This window comes from Plecotus auritus (assembly GCF_963455305.1).
Source record: "Plecotus auritus genome assembly, chromosome: 5".
NCBI classification, from domain to species: Eukaryota; Metazoa; Chordata; class Mammalia; order Chiroptera; family Vespertilionidae; genus Plecotus; species Plecotus auritus.
Genome location: NC_137776.1, coordinates 158721577 through 158734652, shown reverse-complemented (window position 1 = coordinate 158734652; position 13076 = coordinate 158721577). Strand labels below are relative to the sequence as shown.

General features: G+C 40.5%; 1 protein-coding gene across 1 annotated transcript in view; it reads right to left on the bottom strand.

Annotated features, from left to right (window-relative positions):
• Positions 1 to 3452: 3452 nt before the first annotated feature.
• Positions 3453 to 13076, bottom strand: part of ANP32B (acidic nuclear phosphoprotein 32 family member B) — a 28374-nt gene continuing 18750 nt past the window's right edge. The window contains exons 4-7 of the mRNA XM_080669157.1: positions 9516 to 9705; positions 7093 to 7217; positions 5090 to 5159; positions 3453 to 3912 (exon numbers count right to left, since the gene is read on the bottom strand). Coding sequence (XP_080525283.1) covers positions 3845 to 3912; positions 5090 to 5159; positions 7093 to 7217; positions 9516 to 9705 — 453 coding nt within the window. The 3' untranslated portion in view covers positions 3453 to 3844. The remainder of the gene's footprint in view (positions 3913 to 5089; positions 5160 to 7092; positions 7218 to 9515; positions 9706 to 13076) is intronic.

The following is a 13076-nucleotide window of genomic DNA, read 5'->3' as shown; positions in this document are numbered from 1 at the left end:
ACCAGAAGTCTGACTAGTGTGATTGGTAAAACCAGTATTTTAGTATTCCTACTGCAGTTTTTGGAAAACACCTCATTCCCTGTCAGTCCTGGGGTGCAGCCCTCGTCCAGCCTTTTCCCGATAACTGTCGCCGCCTCCTCTCTGGTTTCCTGCTACAGGTCAACCGTTCTACTGTATTGAGCCCAAAGCACAGCTGACATTTTCCACCAGCCCAAACCCTTACCTGTTCCTTGGGAAGGTGCTGGGGTAACTGGGAGTAACAGCACGAGTAACTACCAGCATCCCTGATGCTGGTTAGAACCTGGAGTGTACCCCATTCAGATTTATACAACTGGAACAGAGCTGCAAGCTCACTTAGCTTGGGCCCTGTATTTTCAGTTGAGGAAATGAAGGCTCACAGAAGGAAAAGTGACTCGGAAAGGTCACATCCAGCTAGTAGCCAGGCTGGGGCTCGAACAGGTCTTTGGATTCTGTTAGAAGTCTCCTTCACAACTCCACTCTTGCTTTCTCAGAGTGGGGTGGGAAGGTGAACACACACACACACACCAAACCCCTCCTGGCCTGGGGTCAAGCCCCTTGATCAGTCACTCTTAGGGTCATTTTCTTTTCCCTATGCCCTCCCCAACACTGCTGGGACAAGTTATAAAGTACATGCTCAGAGATTTATGAAGCTGACCTAATTGGCTCTGGGGAGAACTTCTACACTTGCTGTAATCTTGGTGGTTTTCCGACAGAGCAACTGTTGGGCTGGCAGGAGCCTAAGTGGGCTGGTAACTTGACTCCCTTTTCAAACTGTCATCACAGTGGTATCAACAGCCTTATTAAAATTGATGTCAGCACAACTTGACAGGGCTGGAGAAGAGGGAAGGTCATAGCCTAAGGGTAGAACCTTTGTGGTTCTGCCTCACCTTTCTCTGGTAGTAGGGTAGTGTACCCCAAACAGAAATGCCAGAAATACGAAGTACTCTGCTGTACTATGCTCACGTGTAAGGTAGGAATCCTGGTGATGGGGGACTAGCCTCCTACACAAATACCTGCATTTCCATGAGAAATGTCAGTCACTCCTCGCGTCCTGGATTCCTGTAGGAGTGAATTCAAGGTAAGAGCACCAAGTTGAAAACAGGGCCACACAGTTTCCAACCTAGGTCCTTTCACTACTTCACCAGGTAAGCCAGCTGTTATCCCTCTCCAGTGCCTCAGTTTCTCCACCTCTACAATGAGCAATGGTGGTTATGTGTGAAAGAGATGCCTCTACTAACCACAAAGGACCAAGTCAGGACTAGCCCATGACAGCACCCAACATGCTCAGATAAGTTTATGACTCAAATATTTGCTGCAAAAGCTGGAGGCAAACCGGCTCAATGAAGGTCTCCTTCAGATGGGAGACAATTCCAGAAATACGGTCTGCTCTGTGAACTCATTACCAAAAAGCTTGCTTCTTCTTAAGAATCTAAAAATTGTCTTTAATCAAGAACAGCTGAGCCTCAAGGACCTCCCAGAGGCCAGAATGTCACAGGCTTCTGGGAAACCTAAATTTAAAAGAAAAACATGGTAGAAACGAAAATGTGGCTTGATAATTCCCTAGACACACTTACTGGCCATATGTAGTAGGCCAAGTTGACATTTTACAAAGTGAATGTGTAAGAGTCCAGCTGGTGTGGTACAGTGGTTGAGACGTGACCTACGAACCAGTAAGTCAAAGTCCAACTCCTGGTTGGGGCACATGCCCTGGTTGTGGGCTCTATTCCCATTAGGGGGCATGCAGGAGGCAGCCAATTGATTCTCTCTCATCATCGATGTTTCTCTCTCCCTCTCTGAAATAAAATCCTATTTAAAACAAAACAAAGTGAATGCATCAAAAGGTTTGACCTTCTCTAGGATAAGGTCCCAAATTACTAGTCCAGCCTCACCTGCCATTCCTCTTTTCATTCTCATTCTCCTGTCCAATTTGCATATACTCAGTAATCCCTACCTCTGCTCATCATGCTCCTCCCTCTTTTCTCTATTCCTATTTCTAAATTCTACACGTATTTACACATACAGCTCAAGTATTTTCCTTCCTAGGAAACTTCTGCAATCCTAGTTGGAAGCCATCTTTCCAGCCTCTGAATTATCCTAACACTTACTGGACTCTTGTTCTGTCCTAGCAAATATCATCCCCATGTTCCTCTTCTCTGCTCTGAACACCTAACCCAACACCCCTCCTTGCCCAACCCTGGCATATCCTAGGTTCTTGGTAGATACTGGAAAGTTTTATAAAATTGAAAAAGCAGGGAAAATAATCATCCTAAGTTATGTTTTCTATGTGACATCATCTGCAAAACCTAAGGACACTCAGAATTGAAGGTTTGCCAAATGGCAGATAAGGCCTGTGGTTGAGTAAAGTATCTGCTAAGCCAGAAATCAACCCAATTTTCTTCAATTTCCTTTGCAAAATGCAAACTCTAAAGACTAGTGACTTCAATTTTAAAATAGGTATTTTGGGGGTTCCAATGATACTATGTAACTTTTTCTAGATATAAATTCCAATCTTTAATACTACTTTTACACATAAAACCCCCACTCATTCTAATAGCTTATAGCTAAAACAATCCTCAAATATTCCACTTGCTATTAAATACAGACTTCAGAATACCTTACCCCTCCCCCAAATCCCTGTAAGATCTGTTAGAGAACATTTCCATCTTCTGGAAAAGCTGAGCTGACCTCAGGCAGTGCCTACCTCCTGCTCTTCCACAAGGCTTTTCACATGTCATTCCTCCTTAGCACGCCTGTCTTGATAGCACACCCTCTATTCACCTGTCAGTCAAACCCTACATTTCAGCCTTGGTGTAAAGCCCATTGTTTCCTTCAGACCTTCCTGCCAGTGAGGGCCACCGACCATCAGTGCGGCAGGACTTCAGAAGCCACTTGGTCACACCCCTCAGATTTATAGACTGGGAGGTGACCCAGGGATCAACACAGTCACACAGGAAATCAGCAGCAGAGTCAGAACTAGAATTCAGATCTCCTGGGACTCAGGGGAAGGTCTTTTCCTTTATACTATCCTCTTTTCCTTAATTCAACTATTATGTAAACCTAACATTATTTTGACTTGCTTTCAGGGGCTCCTGAGCACTGCATTTCAAACATTATTTTTGAAGTCTCCTTCATTTACTTCCAGTCAGCAAAAATGAGGATTAGACTTAAATGCAAAAAGATCCTACACAGTTGTGCATTTCCCTCCAATAAACACTAAAAATGCCAAAGAAACCAGTTCTTTAGTGTGTTTTAAACATGAACTTACAGTTAAAGTCTAATTTAAAAATGTAAGCATACAACTAGGCTTTACCAAAGAGGAACGTGTTTATTTCACTGAAATTCTTAAAAATATTTTTTGGCAGTTGTCACATAAAATGTCCTAATGTAAAAAAAAAAAGTCATTAAAAAGAACAGAAAGGCATGAAAAAACAGACCCAAAATGTTAAGATTTTATTTACAAAGCTTCTTTGTTGTACAGAAAGTAAAAATGCTGTTACAGTCTTGGTGTAACCGGTAGCCACAGCTGGTTGACTCACCAATCACAGCTATCCACGCTACAGCAAGAGTCTTACATGAAAACCTAACAACGCTTACAATTTTGTTGGGGTGCAGTCCCCAAGCTTGGTGGTGAATTTCCAAAAGGGACTAAATGGAGGAAGGCGGAATGTCACAGGAACTATTCTTTGGCTCTTTGGGTGGGTGGGTGTCCTGGGGTTTGTATCACAGCTACCTTTTTTTTTTTTTTTAAACAGCTACCAAATCCATATGATGAGCAGTCCAACCAATACTGAACAGTTCTTTTTTTTGCAGGTTATTTGGGTTCTTAATCATCTTCTCCTTCATCATCTGTTTCTCTCTTCCTCTTTTCACCTTTCCCGCTTTCTTCCTCCTCTGTACAATAACAAAAATTCACTTTGAGACCATTGGAAAGGCATTTTGCCTAAGTTATCACTAACGAAAGTAAAAACAATGAATTTTTTGATGGTTGAGAGATGATAAAAACAAGATGCCAGCTTAATCTGATAGGCAGGTTGTTAATTAAGTCGTATTAATTTTAAAAAGCATAAATAGTGACCACAGAACCAAGAAGGCAAAATGCACAGCAGCATCTCAAATCACAACAAAGTTAAGCCAGTTTTCTCAATTTTAAGTTGCAGTCTCCCAAATGTTTCTTACACTTGTTGGTCCAATGAGAGACTTGCTTATAAGGGACTGTGGAGTGAGTTAGCCTGTTTCCTTGTTTATAAAATGGGGACAATGGTACTAACTTGGAGGGTTACTCTGAAGATTAACAGAAATAACAGAGTTTTTAGCCTTGAACATGGCAAGATTCAAATTGTAGCAAGTTGATATTAACTAAAAAGAGATTTCTAGATGCCTCAGGTTTTTGAGACGGAGACCTAAATATCATTGTTTTTTCAACTAGTAAAAATTCATGGCTATTTCAATGAAATTAGCTAAATCTGTGTCAAAGCTCCTGGAAGGCAGAAACCACGTCCTAAGGATTGCTCTTTTATCATTGTAAATTCCGTCCAGTGCCTGGCACAGAGAACCGATGCTGAAAAAAAAAATTAAACCAATGGAAAGCACAGCAAACCACCTGGTATTCTGAAACCTATATATGCATGAGAATCTGTGCTTTCAATGACTAGTTAACAAATGGATATTTCACTGGTTTTGGTTAAGGTGGAGAGGAGTAACACTAATAAAATTGGAAAGGTGATATGTATATATTCTGCAAAAATTATGACCCAATTACTAAGACTTTTTTAAATTAAAGAATTCAAAACACAGAAATCTTATGCCTGGCAATAATCTGAATGATGTGTGGGGACTGAAAACTGGGCCTCCTTCCTCAGAGAAACATTCTTAATTGCTTGCTACATACAGCAGGTGAGCTGCACCAGTGTAGACACTCTGACGGGGCTACACAAGTGCCTGTGAAGACCACCAGGGCAAAGGGCATTTTTTTTCTTCTCAGTGGTTGTGGCAAACTCTAAGTTAATGGGACAGCCATCCCCTACCCCAGATTTTTAGCTGAGGACCAAAATGCATGCATTACACCCACCTTCATCCTCATCCTCATCCTCGTCGTCTTCATCTTCATCAACTTCTCCATCATGTCCAAATTCTTCTTCCTAAAGAATAGTAATGGCAATTATCATTATTAGATTAATTCTGCCAAGTTGAGAAGTACAAAAACTATAAATTTCCCAATAAACAGAACAATCCATCAAGGAGAAAACTTTTAGGTTATTTTTATCTACTTTTATGTACTGAGATATGTTGGTTTCTCTTAATAAGCTGAATTTAAATTTTGCTTTAAAAATTGCCCAACTGTTGTGGCTCAGTGGTTGAGCATCGACCCATGAACCAAGAGGTCACTGGTTTGATTTCTGGTCAGGGCACATGCCCAGGTTTCGGGCTCAATCCCAGTAGGCAGAAGGCAGCTGATCGGTGATGTTTATCTCTCTAAACTTCTCCCTTCCTCTCTCTCTAAATATCAATAAAAACACTTAAAAAAAAGTTGCTTTTCAGAAGTAAGCATTTCATTTGCCAGACATGCTTAATTAGTATACAACTTTAAATGAATAATTCAAGAAATTATTTGAAAATCTTGAATTTCAAAACAGGTTTGGACAAAGATTTCTACATTACCATCTACCTAATAAAAGAGTAACATGCTAATTGACCGTACCTTCGCAGCACCCACCAGCCAATCAGGAGTGAGCATGCAAATTAACCCAACAAAGATGGAAGATTAATTTGCATATGCAGGCGCCAGGGGCTGGGTGGGGCGCCATGGCAATGATGCAGGCATTCGGCACCACCCCAACTGCTCCGGGCCTCTGGGCAGCGTGAAAAGGCGGAAAGGTGGCTCCGGCCAGAGCAAAGGCGGTGCCGGCAGCCAGGGAAAGGAAGGCCCATTCTTGCACGAATCTTTGTGCATCGGGCTTCTAGTTGTTATAGAAAATGTTTCCTTCAGGAACTTAACTTCATTAAACACCTATGAGTTTATACAAATGCTCAGCCTTATTTCTGTACAAAAAAAGAACATATTTTTAGTGACGTCTAACTTTTCTGGCCTGTTGTTTTCACAAACCTCCTTGAGGGTCAAAGTTAAGTCACTCCTTTCTCCTGTCCTTCTATGACATTCAACTCCTTACAGATATTGTATTATGTAGGTGTTCCATTAAACTCGACTACCTGCTCTTGCAGGGCAGGACCACATTAAAAAAAGGTGTTTTTATTACTTTGGAGAGAGAGAAACTGGAGATTGAACCCGCAACCCAGGCATGTGCTCTGACTAGGAATCGAACTGGTGTCTTTTTGGTACATGGGACGACGCTCAACCAGGTGAGCCACACATGCCAGGGCAGGACCACATCCCTATTTAACTTTGCATCCCTAGCTCTTTTAACACAGGAGGCATATATTTGCTGAATTAGGCTGAATATACAAGAACAAGTCAAGACTTGGTAAACATACCCTTCCTTTCAATACAACAAAGGAACAGACATACCTTCAATTCTCAATGTTTCCAGTTGTTTTTTTAAAAATATATTTTATTGATTTTTTACAGAGAGGAAGGGAGAGGGATAGGGAGTTAGAAACATCGATGAGAGAGAGACATCGATCAGCTGCCTCCTGCACACCCGCCACTGGGGATGTGCCTGCAACCAAGGTACATGCCCTTGACCGGAATCGAACCCAGGACCCCTCAGTCCCCAGGCCGACGCTCTAAGCCAGTGAGCCAAACCAGCTAGGGCTGTTTCCAGTTTTTTCACCCTACTGAATGAATACTCAACTCACTGGTTCCTCCTAAAGTTAAAGGGTTAAAACTTACCTTGCAGAGCCAAGAACTGTGTCCAGTTAGCATTCCATTTAGTATTTATTAAAAGAGGGTGGGTTTCTGAGAGCTAAATTAATCAGACTGATATAGTCTACTCACACGTATATTATTTTCTTCAGAAGGCCTTTTTCTTTCTCTTCCTTTCCTTTCTTCTTAAAAAAGGAATCTATACTTCTAATAATTTTAAATAGGAAGCAGGGAAGCAGAGTTGCACTGACCTCTCCACTGACTTCATCTTCATCCTCTTCTCCTTCTACATCTTCGTCTTCATCTTCATCCTCTTCATCCTCAAATTCTTCTTCCTCACCATCCTCATCCTCCTCGTCCTCCTCATCTTCTCCTTCTGAAAAGAGTCCAAAAGGAATTCATTAAATACCCTTGATGTCCCATGGGGGTACATCTGCTAGGTGTTGAGAAATTATGGGTTAGTCCACAGGACAAATGCTGGACTACACCAACATCAGGGAAAACCACGAACCAGTCACCCTTCTTGCTCCCAAGCTGTGGTAGCTCAGTCCTTTTGACCAACAGAATCTCATCACATCTGGAGGCCAGGACTCCTGGGAGACTAGATGTACACTGTAACACTTATGATACAGTGTCTGGCATTTGATTCCAAGTAAGGAAGGGGGAAGAGGGTAGTGATGTATATGTATAAAATATGATCAGTTATGAACCAATAACTATTAAAGCTCAGTCATGGGAACATGAATGTTTTACTATTATTTCTACCTTTGTCTATATCTAAATTTTTCTACAAAAAATTGAAACAAAACAAAAATATTTTTCTGAGGTAAGTTACCACCACAAAGCTGCCCAAATGGGGAGCTTGGGAGATGCCCACCAACAACCCTGTGACAAGCTGGGGAGGAAGTTGCGAGGCATCTCCATACTGAGTCTCCATTTGGTGGAGGTAAGCAGCTATCTCTGTGGGTCCTAGAGCTTCCTGTGCTCTATTCTGCCTCCTAGCCTCTGAACACTCTTCCCTCTCTTCTGTTTGGCTAACATGGACTCAACATTTGAATCTCAGTTAAGTATCACTTCCTTGGGCAGATAAGCCAGAATCCGAATCCCAGCTCACTCTCACACAAGCACCTGGTTCTTCTTAGACACACTTGGCTCACTTGTGATTATTTAACATTTTCTTCTTAGTAGTAAGCTCCAAGAGGACAGAAACCATGATGTGTGTTTTTTCCTTTCACAACTATTCTCCAGTGTCCAGCACATAGGAAATGCTCAAATACTTTTGCTTTGACTGAGCTTTTCTCAGGAACCCTCCACCCTCCAAAAGAATTTTCTTTACAGGCTCTTGCACAGCCTGTTTAAAATGAACCTCAATAGACAACAGGAGCACAAAGGGTTTTTAGGGATAACTGAAAACCTGTGGTGAGGGGAACAAGTGACATAAATATTTGGAACAAGGTGAGGTGTCCTATTTTGTGACATCTTACAAGCATCGCGGCCATGAGTTTGACATGCTTGTCTTACATCCCACCCTACCTCTTTTTGCCTTATCTCAAACCTCCTGCAAGATCAAACTGTAAAGATGTTTCCAGAGCACAGCACCAATAATAGCACCAAGTTGCTTGATGTTTTTCCTCCTCTGCTTTTCTTGATCATTTCTGTCTTTTGTATTTTTATTTTAAAGAAAAGAGAGTCTAAAAAACCTTGATCAAATGTCAATGATAAAAACTATCTTCTAATTCCATGTTATAGCCAGAGATTATTTCCCTTATTAATGAAAAATGGAACCTAACACATAGTACTTTGAAATCATCATCTTCTTCGACCCTAGTAATACATTATAGGCAGGAAACCTATTTTATTTATATTTGGATATAATGAACATGTACCAAGTACCTATTAAGTATCGGGTCCTTTGAATAAAGAAAAAAGCCTCGACCCAAGAATATAATCATAGCATAGTTGGAAGGGACAAGAATAGGAGAGACAGGTGCTATGAAAGAGGCAGCAAGGGGATGTTCTAGCACAGTGGTCGGCAAACTCATTAGTCAACAGAGCCAAGTATCAACAGGACAACGATTGAAATTTCTTTTGAGAGCCAAATTTTTTAAACTTAAACTTCTTCTAATGCCACTTGTTCAAAATAGACTCGCCCAGGCCGTGGTATTTTGTGGAAGAGCCACACTCAAGGGGCCAAAGAGCCGCATGTGGCTTGCGAGCCGCAGTTTACCGACCACGGTTCTAGCATATTCACAAATCTAATCTCTTAAGGGTATCAGGAAAGTCTTCCTGGAAGTGTTGACAAAGACGAATTTTGTAAGGATAAGTAAGCAGTAACCAAGACAGGGGAACAGCTAGGAGGAAGACAGGAGACATGAAATGATGGTCTCTTTAGTAAACTGTAAATCACAAGTACTTCAATGGGATGGAGCAGTCTATGATCTCTAGGCTCAAAATTCAAGAGATTAGCTAACAAACCATTTTTATTTGGAATCATTTAAAGGCTTCAATGTCCCAAGCACTTATTAAAATTAAGCAGAAGTTGTAAATCCAAATTTAATGGAATGCCTACATGCATGCATATAATAAATTATTTTTCTCAACAGCAAGAACATTCAGCAGCTTTATCAGGACCCTTGAAGGCAGAAATTAGATTCACGGATATAATGTCCATCACCTTCATCATCCTCTTCTTCATCCACACCGTCCACTTCGGCATCTGAATCAGAAGCTTCTCGATCCTCTCGGTCATAGCCATCCAGGTAGGTCAGCTGGGGCAAGAGCTTAAAGACACTCTCTCGGTAGTCATTCAGGTTAGTAACCTCACAGTTAAACAGATCCAGGCTTTTCAGACATTCCAACTTTTTCTGAAGGATTAAAAAACACACTTCCTAAACCAAAGGAACCTAAGCAACAAAACCCATCTTCTAAGAGGTAAAAATTCTAGGCTCATATTTAATTAGCTACTACTCATTCAACCTTGTACATAGGAAAACATTTCAACTCCTTTGCAATCTTTATATTAGAGGCCACTAGATTTGTACCTAGTCCTTTCCTTCTACATCTACCCTTCTCAAAGAACTATCTTTTTCTGGCGGCATTAGTCTTAAAATATATGAATTTGAAAAAGTTATTAAAACTGGATCTTCTTACAGTACAAGACAAATCAGAGAATTTGATAAATTTGGTTCAAAACTAAGTTCAAATATTTGAGTAATCAAATGCCCACTAAGAACTTTCTGGGTATCAAGCAGTCTTCAAAGCTCTGGGGTAGTAGTATGGAAGAAAACTCATCCAACCCATCAACTCAATCTCAAGGTGCTTGAGATTTCTACTTGGGAACACAGATGTGAAATACTAGAGAACAGAATATAAAAAAGCACAAAGTTTAGTGATGCAGACATTTTCTGGAAAGACAGGAATCAATACAGGCTAGGGAAAAGGAGTTTAAACTTCAGAAAAAAGAAACATTACACTCTTTTCTTCTTTTGGGGGAAATGATTGACACTGTTACCAGACTTTTCCATGTAAAATTCTTTTGGTGTTATCATACCTTGAAACTTTGTTGAATACCTCATTTATCTGGAACTTTTAATTTCATTTATCTAAAACAGTTAAGGTGTAAAAACTTGGCCCAAGAAAAGTTTTCTAAGCAATCAAAGTGGATAGGAAAACTTCCAGGTATTTTACTCAGATCTTCATCTGTTATGACACCAATGTATTAGTATTTCAACCCCACATCTATTAAGTTTTGATTAAGGGATAAGAGGTTGGGAGGACAGAGATATTATTACAGGCAAGTTAGGAGACAGCACCAGGAGTGACAGCAAACCCTCTGAGGGAAAAGAGAGGGTGCAAGCTTATAAAAAGCGAACACAAAACATGAAGCCTCGTGCCTTTTAGAATAGGGGCAATAAGCCCGGGGGGGATACGCTATATAGCTTCATAAATGTATCTTTTAATGGTTCTGAATCAAGAGAAAAGGCTTGAAAGAAGTAATAAGAAAAAAATATATGTATATATCTGGTTAATCCTCTCCTGAGGATATTTTTCCATTGATTTTTAAGAGAGTGGAAGGAGGGTGAGAGACAGAAGTTGCAAAAAATAAATGTTGATGTTTAAAGTCTTTGATGCTTTATTTGGGAAAGCTATTTCAACATTCACAAGGACCTAGAAAGAAATGCAGATTAAACAAAACCTTGTTTTCAGGACTTGAGGTATCTGTGTAATTCTAGGGAGTTACAAAATGATTAGAAAAATCTTTGCTCTAAAGCAGGGCTTGGCAAGATTGCTGCTGGCCCATTCCAACCCATGGCCTGTTTTTGTAAAACAAGTTTTACTCAAACAGAGCCACACTCATTTGTTTATACATTATGTATGGTTTCTTTTGTGCTACAATGGGGACTCTGAGTAATTGTGACAGAGACTGTATGGCTGACAAAGCCTAAATGATCTATTATTGGACCCTTTAGCAAAAAAAGTGTTGCTGACCACTGCCCTTACAGAATCTTCATCTTCTTGGTCAAAGATGAGGTTCCCACACTTACTTTACTTTCACTGAGCAGCCCTTGGGAACATAGAGCCAGACAGGGAACACAGAATAGGGTTACAGCAACAGGAAACTGTACTCCTCAAAACACCAATGTATGATGATCCAAGGGTTTGTGAATCAAATAATGTGCTTATGTAAGTCAGTCCCCTGAGGTCTTAAGAAAACTGTCCCCAGCCTTTCTTAGAGCTGCTTTTATGTCATGCAGCTTTCAGATTAGGTTCCCCACTGGGCAGGCCCTGACCTCCAGAAGCCCAGGTATAAATTCTTGCCAAGGAGGAAAAAAATGCTGAAATGCCACCCCAGACAACTAGATAGCATACTGGGAACTCTTTTTTCTTCACAAAACAGTTGACTCTATACCAGCTAGGATACAACAAGTAAATTTAGGCAGCTTTCCCAAAGAGGCTCAGTCTAAAAATTCATCAAAGGAATGAGCCATGTACTCCTCAAACGTGTTCCCTAGGAAAAGATACACAAAAAATGCATACACCCCTGATCTTTAATGCTTTACAGTGCCCCAGGCTTTTCTCTAGTTTTATCAACTATCCCGGCTCTCTGTTTCTGAAACTATGAATCTGTGATATTTTTGGCTACTTCTTGAGAAAGGACCCATTATAATTCGGACATGCCAAAACAGTATGCTAGAAACTAAGTGAAAGAAAATAAACAACAAAATCACAAATAACCATAGTATCCTAGAAATGTTTCAAGTAGTAAAATTACACTTTTAAGATCCCAAATACACTACAGACAGATTATTCAGGATCCCAATGTAATGTTTAAGTACTGCTAAAAAAAAAAAAAAAAAAAAAAAAAAAAAAAAAAAATCACAAATTTTTATCATAGCATAAATTTGGCCTAAAACTAAAAGGCTAGCCATAATAAACATTAAACATTTTATTAACAATAATTTTGCTTGCCTTCTTAGAATTTAGAAGGGCTTTTGGGGATGGTTTGGATGGCCCAGGTCTCTTAAAAAAGGTGTCCAAGGAAGTTTGAAATGATGCCTTCTTTGTCTCTCGATTAATGTCCCTGTAGCAAGCAGAGGCATTCACAATCATTGCATTGACTGTAAGAACTGGGCTCAATGTAGACGGTGTTCAAAATGTTATGTGGTTAATGAGGATGAGGATGGTGTTTTTCCCCACTGAAGAATACTATCAGAAGTAAAAATTGATCCAACATTTCCCCCTTTCACCTTCTGCTACAGTTATATTTTATTCTAAGTTCTAACTTCAGGAGACCCACCTAGCACCCCTAGGAATCTGAGAAGCAAGTTCAGAGAAGGGCAGGAGCCCAGGCTTTTCCAGAAAGTCCTGGGTGTGCAGCACTGCAGCTCTCACTGGCCAGCCAAGTGTGTGACTCTGGACAAGGGATTCAGCCTCTCCCAAGCCTCAGCTTCCTCTTGTGTAAAATGAGGGCCATGCTATTTCTATCCACTTTGTAGAAATGTTCTTTGAGGATTACTAATGAGATAACATACATAAAGCATCCACTATAGTGTATGGTACGTAGCAGATGCTCTAAAAATGATAATACAACAATGATTATTTCTCATTCTTTACTGTCCCAGGGAACTGAGACTTTCAAAGCCACCAAAGGGCCCTCATACGTATCTGACCAGGTCAGGAACATCCAAGCAAACAACTCCCACACACAATGTTTGCTTCTGCTCTGCCTCTGTAT